This window comes from Bombina bombina, chromosome 1, assembly GCF_027579735.1.
Source record: "Bombina bombina isolate aBomBom1 chromosome 1, aBomBom1.pri, whole genome shotgun sequence".
NCBI lineage: Eukaryota > Metazoa > Chordata > Amphibia > Anura > Bombinatoridae > Bombina > Bombina bombina.
The window spans coordinates 181,728,214-181,740,482 of NC_069499.1; the positions used below are offsets into that span (position 1 = coordinate 181,728,214).

General features: G+C 40.0%; 1 protein-coding gene across 4 annotated transcripts in view; it reads right to left on the reverse strand.

Annotated features, from left to right (window-relative positions):
* BAZ1A (bromodomain adjacent to zinc finger domain 1A) overlaps nt 1-12,269 on the reverse strand; it is a 762,668-nt gene that overhangs the window by 575,015 nt on the left and 175,384 nt on the right. For all 4 annotated transcript variants that reach the window (XM_053697759.1, XM_053697757.1, XM_053697758.1 and 1 more), the window contains exons 10-11: nt 10,198-10,293; nt 9,199-9,337 (exon numbers count right to left, since the gene is read on the reverse strand). In XM_053697759.1, coding sequence (XP_053553734.1) covers nt 9,199-9,337; nt 10,198-10,293 — 235 coding nt within the window. The remainder of the gene's footprint in view (nt 1-9,198; nt 9,338-10,197; nt 10,294-12,269) is intronic.

Genomic DNA, 12,269 nt, shown 5'->3' on the forward strand with positions numbered 1-12,269 from the left:
TAATGTTTTTGTTAGAAACAACTTTCGGAAGAAAACCAGGTTTAGTACGTAAAACCACCTTATCTGCATGGAACACCAGATAAGGAGGAGAACACTGCAGAGCAGATAATTCTGAAACTCTTCTAGCAGAAGAAATTGCAACCAAAAACAAAACTTTCCAAGATAATATCTTAATATCAACGGAATGTAAGGGTTCAAACGGAACCCCCTGAAGAACTGAAAGAACTAAGTTGAGACTCCAAGGAGGAGTCAAAGGTTTGTAAACAGGCTTGATTCTAACCAGAGCCTGAACAAAGGCTTGAACAACTGGCACAGCTGCCAACTTTTTGTGAAGTAACACAGACAAGGCAGAAATCTGTCCCTTCAAGGAACTTGCAGATAATCCTTTCTCCAATCCTTCTTGAAGAAAGGATAGAATCTTAGGAATTTTTACCTTGTCCCAAGGGAATCCTTTAGATTCACACCAACAGATATATTTTTTCCATATTTTGTGGTAAATTTTTCTGGTTACAGGCTTTCTGGCCTGAACAAGAGTATCAATAACAGAATCTGAGAACCCTCGCTTTGATAAGATCAAGCGTTCAATCTCCAAGCAGTCAGTTGGAGTGAGACCAGATTCGGATGTTCGAACGGACCTTGAACAAGAAGGTCTCGTCTCAAAGGTAGCTTCCATGGTGGAGCCGATGACATATTCACCAGATCTGCATACCAAGTCCTGCGTGGCCACGCAGGAGCTATCAAGATCACCGATGCCCTCTCCTGATTGATCCTGGCTACCAGCCTGGGGATGAGAGGAAACGGCGGAAATACATAAGCTAGTTTGAAGGTCCAAGGTGCTACTAGTGCATCTACTAGAGTCGCCTTGGGATCCCTGGATCTGGACCCGTAGCAAGGAACCTTGAAGTTCTGACGAGAGGCCATCAGATCCATGTCTGGAATGCCCCACAGTTGAGTAATTTGGGCAAAGATTTCCGGATGGAGTTCCCACTCCCCCGGATGTAATGTCTGACGACTCAGAAAATCCGCTTCCCAATTTTCCACTCCTGGGATGTGGATTGCAGACAGGTGGCAGGAGTGAGTCTCCGCCCATTGAATGATTTTGGTCACTTCTTCCATCGCCAGGGAACTCCTTGTTCCTCCCTGATGGTTGATGTACGCAACAGTCGTCATGTTGTCTGATTGAAACCGTATGAACTTGGCCTTTGCTAGCTGAGGCCAAGCCTTGAGAGCATTGAGTATCGCTCTCAGTTCCAGAATATTTATCGGTAGAAGAGATTCTTCCCGAGACCAAAGACCCTGAGCTTTCAGGGGTCCCCAGACCGCGCCCCAGCCCATCAGACTGGAGTCGGTCGTGACAATGACCCACTCTGGCCTGCGGAAGTTCATCCCTTGTGACAGGTTGTCCAGGGACAGCCACCAACGGAGTGAATCTCTGGTCCTCTGATTTACTTGTATCGTCGGAGACAAGTTTGTATAGTCCCCATTCCACTGACTGAGCATGCACAGTTGTAATGGTCTTAGATGAATGCGCGCAAAAGGAACTATGTCCATTGCCGCTACCATCAAACCTATTACTTCCATGCACTGCGCTATGGAAGGAAGAGGAACGGAATGAAGTATTTGACAAGAGTTTAGAAGTTTTGTTTTTCTGGCCTCTGTCAGAAAAATCCTCATTTCTAAGGAGTCTATTATTGTTCCCAAGAAGGGAACCCTTGTTGACGGAGATAGAGAACTCTTTTCTACGTTCACTTTCCATCCGTGAGATCTGAGAAAGGCCAGGACTATGTCCGTGTGAGCCTTTGCTTGAGGAAGGGACGACGCTTGAATCAGAATGTCGTCCAAGTAAGGTACTACTGCAATGCCCCTTGGTCTTAGCACCGCTAGAAGGGACCCTAGTACCTTTGTGAAAATCCTTGGAGCAGTGGCTAATCCGAAAGGAAGTGCCACGAACTGGTAATGCTTGTCCAGGAATGCGAACCTTAGGAACCGATGATGTTCCTTGTGGATAGGAATATGTAGATACGCATCCTTTAAATCCACCGTGGTCATGAATTGACCTTCCTGGATGGAAGGAAGAATTGTTCGAATGGTTTCCATTTTGAACGATGGAACCTTGAGAAACTTGTTTAGGATCTTGAGATCTAAGATTGGTCTGAACGTTCCCTCTTTTTTGGGAACTACGAACAGATTGGAGTAGAACCTCATCCCTTGTTCCCCTAATGGAACAGGATGAATCACTCCCATTTTTAACAGGTCTTCTACACAATGTAAGAATGCCTGTTTTTTATGTGGTCTGAAGACAATTGAGACCTGTGGAACCTCCCCCTTGGGGGAAGCCCTTTGAATTCCAGAAGATAACCTTGGGAGACTATTTCTAGTGCCCAAGGATCCAGAACATCTCTTGCCCAAGCCTGAGCGAAGAGAGAGAGTCTGCCCCCCACCAGATCCGGTCCCGGATCGGGGGCCAACAGTTCATGCTGTCTTGGTAGCAGTGGCAGGTTTCTTGGCCTGCTTTCCCTTGTTCCAGCCTTGCATTGGTCTCCAGGCTGGCTTGGCTTGAGAAGTATTACCCTCTTGCTTAGAGGACGTAGCACTTGGGGCTGGTCCGTTTCTACGAAAGGGACGAAAATTAGGTTTATTTTTGGCCTTGAAAGACCTATCCTGAGGAAGGGTGTGGCCCTTGCCCCCAGTGATATCAGAGATAATCTCTTTCAAGTCAGGGCCAAACAGCGTTTTCCCCTTGAAAGGAATGTTAAGCAATTTGTTCTTGGAAGACGCATCCGGTGACCAAGATTGCAACCAAAGCGCTCTGCGCGCCACAATAGCAAACCCAGAATTTTTCGCCGCTAACCTAGCCAATTGCAAAGTGGCGTCTAGGGTGAAAGAATTAGCCAATTTGAGAGCACGGATTCTGTCCATAATCTCCTCATAAGGAGGAGAATCACTAGTGATCGCCTTTTCTAGCTCATCGAACCAGAAACACGCGGCTGTAGTGACAGGGACAATGCATGAAATTGGTTGTAGAAGGTAACCTTGCTGAACAAACATCTTTTTAAGCAAACCTTCTAATTTTTTATCCATAGGATCTTTGAAAGCACAACTATCTTCTATGGGTATAGTGGTGCGTTTGTTTAAAGTAGAAACCGCCCCCTCGACCTTGGGGACTGTCTGCCATAAGTCCTTTCTGGGGTCGACCATAGGAAACAATTTTTTAAATATGGGGGGAGGGACGAAAGGTATACCGGGCCTTTCCCATTCTTTATTTACAATGTCCGCCACCCGCTTGGGTATAGGAAAAGCTTCTGGGGGCCCCGGGACCTCTAGGAACTTGTCCATTTTACATAGTTTCTCTGGGATGATCAAATTCTCACAATCATCCAGAGTGGATAACACCTCCTTAAGCAGAGCGCGGAGATGTTCCAACTTAAATGTAAATGTAATCACATCAGGTTCAGCTTGTTGAGAAATTTTCCCTGAATCTGAAATTTCTCCCTCAGACAAAACCTCCCTGGCCCCCTCAGACTGGTGTAGGGGCCCTTCAGAAACAATATCATCAGCGTCCTCATGCTCTTCAGTATTATCTAAAACAGAGCAGTCGCGCTTACGCTGATAAGTGGGCATTTTGGCTAAAATGTTTTTGATAGAATTATCCATTACAGCCGTTAATTGTTGCATAGTAAGGAGTATTGGCGCGCTAGATGTACTAGGGGCCTCCTGAGTGGGCAAGACTGGTGTAGACGAAGGAGGGGATGATGCAGTACCATGCTTACTCCCCTCACTTGAGGAATCATCTTGGGCATCATTTTCTCTAAATTTTGTGTCACATAAATCACATCTATTTAAATGAGAAGGAACCTTGGCTTCCCCACATTCAGAACACAGTCTATCTGGTAGTTCAGACATGTTAAACAGGCATAAACTTGATAACAAAGTACAAAAAAACGTTTTAAAATAAAACCGTTACTGTCACTTTAAATTTTAAACTGAACACACTTTATTACTGCAATTGCGAAAAAGTATGAAGGAATTGTTCAAAATTCACCAAAATTTCACCACAGTGTCTTAAAGCCTTAAAAGTATTGCACACCAAATTTGGAAGCTTTAACCCTTAAAATAACGGAACCGGAGCCGTTTTTATCTTTAACCCCTTTACAGTCCCTGGTATCTGCTTTGCTGAGACCCAACCAAGCCCAAAGGGGAATACGATACCAAATGACGCCTTCAGAAAGTCTTTTCTATGTATCAGAGCTCCTCACACATGCGACTGCATGTCATGCTTCTCAAAAACAAGTGCGCAATACCGGCGCGAAAATGAGACTCTGCCTATGATAAGGGAAAGCCCCTAGAGAATAAGGTGTCCCTAAACAGTGCCTGCCGATATTATTTTACAAAATACCCAGATTAAAATGATTCCTCAAGGCTAAATATGTTTATTATATGAATCGATTTAGCCCAGAAAATGTCTACAGTCTTAAAAAGCCCTTGTGAAGCCCTTATTTATTGTCTGTAATAAAAATGGCTTACCGGATCCCATAGGGAAAATGACAGCTTCCAGCATTACATCGTCTTGTTAGAATGTGTCATACCTCAAGCAGTAAAATTCTGCTCACTGTTCCCTCAACTGAAGTTAATTCCTCTCAACAGTCCTGTGTGGAACAGCCATCGATTTTAGTAACGGTTGCTAAAATCATTTTCCTCTTACAAACAGAAATCTTCATCTCTTTTCTGTTTCAGAGTAAATAGTACATACCAGCACTATTTTAAAATAACAAACTCTTGATTGAATAATAAAAACTACAGTTAAACACTAAAAAACTCTAAGCCATCTCCGTGGAGATGTTGCCTGTACAACGGCAAAGAGAATGACTGGGGTAGGCGGAGCCTAGGAGGGATCATGTGACCAGCTTTGCTGGGCTCTTTGCCATTTCCTGTTGGGGAAGAGAATATCCCACAAGTAAGGATGACGCCGTGGACCGGACACACCTATGTTGGAGAAAAAATGTCTGAACACACATGCGTCAAAAAATGACGTAACAACAAACAAACTTCCGGCGTCAACTACGGCGCCGGAAATGACAAAAATGTTTGCGCCAAAAGTTTTCGCCAAGAATGACGCAATAAATAGAAGCATTTTCTGCCCCTGCAAGCCTAACAGCCCGCAGGGAAAAAAGTCAATTGAAAATTTTCAAGGTGAGAAAAAAATATTAATTCATATGCATTATCCCAAATAATGAAACTGACAGTCTGAATGAAGGAATACTGATTATCCTGAATCATGGCAAATATAAGTTTAAACACATATATTTAGAACTTTACATATAAAGTGCCCAACCATAGCTTAGAGTGTCACAAAAAATAGGACTTACTTACCCCAGGACACTCATCTACATATAGTAGATAGCCAAACCAGTACTGAAACGAGAATCAGTAGAGGTAATGGTATATAAAAGAGTATATTATCGATCTGAAAAGGGAGGTAGGAGAAGAAATCTCTACGACCGATAACAGAGAATCTATGAAATAGATCCCCTAAAGGAAGACCATTGTATACAAATAGGCAATACTCTCTTCACATCCCTCTGACATTCACTGCACTCTGAGAGGAAAACCGGGCTCCAGCCTGCTGCGAAGCGCATATCAACGTAGAATCTAGCACAAACTTACTTCACCACCTCCATGGGAGGCAAAGTTTGTAAAACTGAATTGTGGGTGTGGTGAGGGGTGTATTTATAGGCATTTTGAGGTTTGGGAAACTTTGCCCCTCCTGGTAGGAATGTATATCCCATACGTCACTAGCTCATGGACTCTTGTTAATTACATGAAAGAAATTTTAATTTGCCCCCTACCAGCTGAGCTGGAATGAGGGCCGTACCTTCATGTGGACTTGGGGGCTGGTTTAGATCTCTTAAATGGCTTGGATTTATTCCAGACTGAGGAAGGCTTCCAATTGGAAACAGATTCCTTAAGGGAAGGACTAGGTTTCTGTTCCTTATTCTGTTGAAAGGAACGAAAATGGTTAGAAGCTTTAAATTTACCCTTAGATTTTTTTTATCCTGAGGTAAAAAAGCCCCCTTCCCCAAGTAACAGTTGAAATTATAGAATCCAACTGAGACTCAAATAATTTATTACCTTGGAAAGAAAGAGATAGCAATGTTGATTTAGAAGTCATATCAGCATTCCAAGATTTAAGCCATAAAGCTCTAGCTAAAATAGCTACAGACATATCTAACATCAATTCTGATGATATCAAAAATGGCATCACAAACAAGTTAATTCAACATGCTAATAATTTTAACAATGCTATACATATTATGGTCTGATACTTGTTGCGCTATAGTTTCCAACCAAAAAGTTGAAGCAGCTGCAACATCAGCCAAAGAAATAGCAGGCCTAAGAAGATGACCTGAACATAAATAAGCATTCCTTAGAAAGGATTCAAGTTTCCTATCTAAAGGATCTTTAAAAGAAGTACTGTCTTTGTAGGAATAGTAGTACGTTTAGCAAGAGTAGAGATGGCCCCATCAACTTTGGGGATCTTTTCCCAAAACTCCAATCTATCAGTAGGCAAAGGATACAATTTTTTAAACCTTGAATAAGGAGTAAAAGTACCACCCAGTCTATTCCATTCCTTTGAAATCATATCTAAAATAGCATCAGGAAATGAAAAAAACCTCTGGAACAACAACATGAGGTTTATAAACCGAATTTAAACGTTTACTAGTTTTAGTATCAAGAGGACTAGACTCCTCTATATCTAATGCAATCAACACTTCCTTCAATAAAGAACGAATATACTCCATTTTAAATAAATACGAAGATTTGTCAGTGTCAATATCTGAGGCAGGATCCTCTGAATCAGACAAATCCTCATCAGAGATAGATAAATCAGTATGTTGTCGGTCATTTGAAAATTCATCAACTCTTTGAGAAGTTTTAAAATACCTTTTAGGTTTATTAGAAGGCGGAATGGCAGACAAAGCCTTCTGAATGGAATCAGAAATAAATTCTCTCAAATTAACAGGAATATCCTGAACATTAGATGCTGATGGACCAGCAACAGGTAATGCAACACTACTGATGGAAATATTCTCTGCATGTAAAAGTTTATCATGACAACTATTACAAACTACAGCCGGAGGAACAGTTACTACAAGTTTACAACAAATGCACTTAGCTTTGGTAGAACCGATATCAGGCAGCAGGATTCCAGTAGTAGATTCTGAAACAGGATCAGATTGAGACACCTTGCAATATATAAGAGAAAAAAGCAAAATTATCTATTTCCTTATATGACAGTTTCAGGAATGGGAAAAAATGCAAACAGAATAAGCCGCTGACAAGAAAAAAAGGACCAGAGGCAAAAGGAATGAAGTCTTAAATAATGACAAACAGTTTGGCGCCAAGTAGGACGCCCACAACTGAAAATATTTTTTGGCGCCAAAAACGTCCGCAACGAACATGAGCGTCAGATGATGCAACCTCGTGAAAAGACTCGGTGCCAACTAAGACGCTGGAAATGACGAATTTGCGTAAACGTAATTCTCGCGCCAAGAATGACGCAATAAATTATAGCATTTTGGGCTCACTCGAGCCTAATACAGCCCGCAATTTAGAAAAAAATCAATTTGAAAACCTCAGGTAAAAAAATTTTTTTTAAAATTCATTTCCCAAATATGAAACTGACAGTCTGCAAAAAAAGGAAATATACTGATAAACCTGAATCATGGCAAATAAAGTATAAACATATATTTAGAACTTTATATACAAAGTGCCAAACCATAGCTGAGAGTGTCTTAAATAAATGAAACATTCTTACCAAAAGACACTCATCCACATATAGCAGATAGCCAAACCAGTACTGAAACGAGAATCAGTAGAGGTAATAGTATATAAGAGTATATCATCGATCTGAAAAGGGAGGTAGGAGATGAATCTCTACGACCGATAACAGAGAATCTATGAAATAGATCCCCGTTAGGATAAACATTGTATTCAATAAGTTATACTCCCTTCACATCCCTCTGACATTCACTGTACTCTGAGAGGAAATCGGGATTCAAAATGCTGAGAAGCGCATGTCAACGTAGAAACTTACTTCACCACCTCCATAGGAGGCAAAGTTTGTAAAACAGAATTGTGGGTGTGGTGACGGGTGTATTTATAGGCATTTTGAGGTTTGGGAAACTTTGCCCCTCCTGGTAGGATTGTATATCCCATACGTCACTAGCTCATGGACTCTTGCCAATTACATGAAAGAAACCCATTACTATAGCCTGATCAAACAGATATCTGAGAAACGCGGTTTGCACTACTGAACAAGGTTGAGAGCTGCTGTGATAAACATATTTGGCCCAAACCATCCACATATCCCATTTCGGCAACAGTAACTTATATTCACTGGGAGTTTACTGCTGTGGCATCTGCAATTCATTTTCATGTCACGTAATAGGTATCAGAGTCTAACCTTACTAATCGTGTTTTAGTAAAACCACGTTGTATCCATTTGTGTAAATATTTAAAAAAAAAAAAAAAAAAAAATCACACCTGAGTGGGGGAAGTGTATATTCGCATTAGAAAACCAACGCTGGGGGGGTCTAGCAGCCCCACAAGTGAATTTTCCCTTAGATTGGGGAGACTAATATTGGTGCGAGACCCAAAGTTCTTAACAAAAGTTCCTGGAGAGGACCAGAACACCATGGGGACTTTTGAGGACCCAGCATGTGTGAATAGCACTATCAAGTGCTTGACTTATGTAAATGTTGATCGTTCTGCTCTTTTCATCTGGTATTACATTACTACCCTATGAGATGCCTTTTTGTCTTATCTATGCTTGCAAATTGTGTTATATGGTGAGACGCCAAAAGAGATGCCTTGCAAGTCTACAGACTATCATTGATACAATTATTTAGTAATATTATAGGACTACAGTCATTTGTGGATTGTATTTGATACTTTTATTTCTATACTGGCTATAAAAGTTTATAGGTATTGTATCTATTGTGCCCCTACATACCATATTGTTCTCTAGTTTATAGTTGCATACTGCTTTGTATTTTGGGAGAAGGCAAATGTCTAAAAAGCAAAACATAACTGCTAAAAGATCTTCAGCTATTAAAGCAAGACACTTTTCCTGGCAGTGGATGTGTTGGCTGTAAGTATGCTGTCTGAAACAGGCTATTTTTATTCAGAAAAACTAACCTAATGTCACTCCTTCTGGAAACTCATCTCTCAGATCAAAGAGTGCTCCGAAGGCATATAAGAACTCTAAAATCATAAGCGCATCCCCAAAGCACTCTGGAGAAAGTCTGGTCTTCACTGGGATGGGTTCAGGAAGCTCCTGAAACAGACAAAAGAATAAAACAGTAAAGTTTGATCTATGGTTAAATTGTAGGTGATTAACAATGTACAAAAGACATGTCAAATGAGGCATAGATTTGTTATATTTTAAGGATTAGGAGCAACAAGTTTATTAATGACTTCATACAATCTCAAAAATAACTTAAAAATGAGCAGTAGGACTGAAGTAGACAAGCTGTTGAAGTATTATATTGGCTTAACCTAATTAATGTGTTTCTCCTACATCCCATTGCAGTTTCATATGTATAATGTATTTCTTTGTTGTATTTGTCACTTCAAATAATATCTGATGTTATAATCAGATATATAAATACCTTCGATAAATTTAACAAACGAAAGAAGAAAGAAAAAGAAGAAGAAGAATTGTACACATAGCCAGCTGGAAATTAGTTTATGAAGCACAGAAAAACAAAATAAATAAATGAAAACTAATCTTAAATTTCTGCTACTTTAACTACACAGCCACCATAAAAATTTCCGTAAACCACATTGTAATCAAATATTCTCTATTAAGTGTATGTAAAAACATACAACACTTTAAAAACAGCTAAAAAATATTTGCATTACAAATGTAAGAAACAATGATAGAAATGTAAACCAAAAAGTAGCTGGCATGTATGCCTAACCTAAAACACCTAATTTAATGGCTATTGGATGCTAGAGACAATTTAAACAGATGTCATGGTCAAAAGGAACAACCCTGACTAGAACAAGTGGGTTAATTTTGAAGAACATCATAGTTTAAAGAGTCCCTTTAAGAGTCTGTTTTATATGCATTGCTTATATTTTGGGAATTATGTACACTTAAGATGCACATTATTGGGGTAAAAACGCACATACCTGTAGATCATCACACTCCATGTCATCTCGGGGCTTACTCCATAGTTTTAGGCGCTCTGCATATTTGCGTTTTTCTTCTCTAATTTTTTCCCTTTCCTGAAAAAAAAAAGCAGAACAAAAAAGAACATATGCATATCTAGGTCCCTTGGCCTAACCTTTACAAAATTATGATATAAACTTCCTTATAAAACAAAGGGTCAAATAAGGGTTCAAACAACTGCATTTCTGCAATTAAAAATGTTCTCTCTCCGTATTGAGAAAGCTACATGAAGCAGAAGATAATTCCAGAAAGAAAGAAAAATGATTGTGTTTTAACAGTTAAGAGAGGTTGTAAAGTGAGATAAACAGTCTGTGAAAGGGAGAGAGAATGAGAGAAAGGGAGAGAGAATGAGAGAAAGGGAGAGAGAATGAGAGAAAGGGAGAGAGAATGAGAGAAAGGGAGAGAGAATGAGAGAAAGGGAGAGAGAATGAGAGAAAGGGAGAGAGAATGAGAGAAAGGGAGAGAGAATGAGAGAAAGGGAGAGAGAATGAGAGAAAATGTTAGAGAATGATACAGTGAAGTCTGCTCAAGTAAAAAAGCGACAATCAAAATAAAAGCAACATTGTTACAGTGGGTATTTAAAACAATCACCCACCTTGAAAATAATCACAGTTTGTTGCTTTGCAGCCTATCATAAAGACAAACACAGTTTTTGTTTATTCACTTGTAATTACTCAGTGCAACTTATAACATCCAAGTGAAAGATATAACACCAACATGTCAGGCAAAAATACAAACAATTTAAAAACAGAATCACTGAGTTGGAAAACCACTTCATTTTTGCTGTGTGCTATGGATCATGGTCATGTTGGAAGGTAAACCTTCTTTCCATTGACAACTTCCTGGCCGGGGGCAGCAGATTTTCCTCAAGAATTTGACGGTATTTTGCCCCATTATTCCTTCTATCCTGACAAGTGCTCCAGTGCCTGCTGCAGAGAAACACTCCCATAACAGGATATTACCACCTCCATGCTTTACTGTCAGTATGGTGTTATTTGGATGGTGAGCTGTATTGGAATTCCTCCACGCATACTGTATCATTTGGTGTTGAGGCCAAATAATTAAATTTTAGTCTCATCTGACCATAACACCTTAACAATGTGGCCTCAATCGCCTAGGTGTGTTATGGCAAAGCTTAGTCGTGACTGCATGTGGCCTTTCTTGAGGAGTGGCTTTTTTCTTGCAACCCTACTATACAAGCCACATTGGTGAAGAATTTGTGATATTGTTGCGACCACTCTGTCATAAATTCCTGCAACTGCTTCAGAGTTGCTGTGGGCCTCTTGGTAACCAATCTTACCAGTTTCCTCTTGGCTCTTTCATCCAGTTTGAAGCGACGTCCTAATCCAGAGAAGGTCTGTGTTGTATCAAATACCTTCCATTTCTTAATAATAGACTTCACTGTGCTTCTAGACATTGATAAAGCCTTTGATATTTTCTTGTATCCATCTCCTGACAATGCCATGCCATCCATGATTGTTTGCTTCAGTTGCACTACCAATAATTGAGATGCTACAGGAAAGCTCTTTTCATGCTGAGCTAATCAATATGCCCACAGTTGATCACAGTTCAAGATCAAATGGCTTTGTGTGCGCCGTTGAGAAGGTGATTAGCTAATTTTAGGAGAGGGTGATCCTTTATCCAACTCAGTGATTATGTTTTTGAATGGTCTTTAAATTGGCCTGACATGTTGATGTTATATCTCTCACTTGGATGTCATAAGTTGCACTGAGTAATTACAACTGGATAAACAAAAACTGTCTTTCTTTCAGGCTGCAAAGCAACAAAATGAGATTATTTTCAAGGGGGGTGATTCTTTTCAATACCCACTATATAAGTGTTACTTATTAATACAAAAACACACACACACACACATTGTACTTATTTAAATAACTTGCATGAACAGGCAAAGCAAGCAGCTGCTGTGATGTGCTTGTCTGAATGATCTCTTGATTCAGTGCTCTCATTACAAGAGAACAATCCAGCTAGAGAATGTAAGCGTTCGTACCAGATTTAGAGGAAAACTGACAAT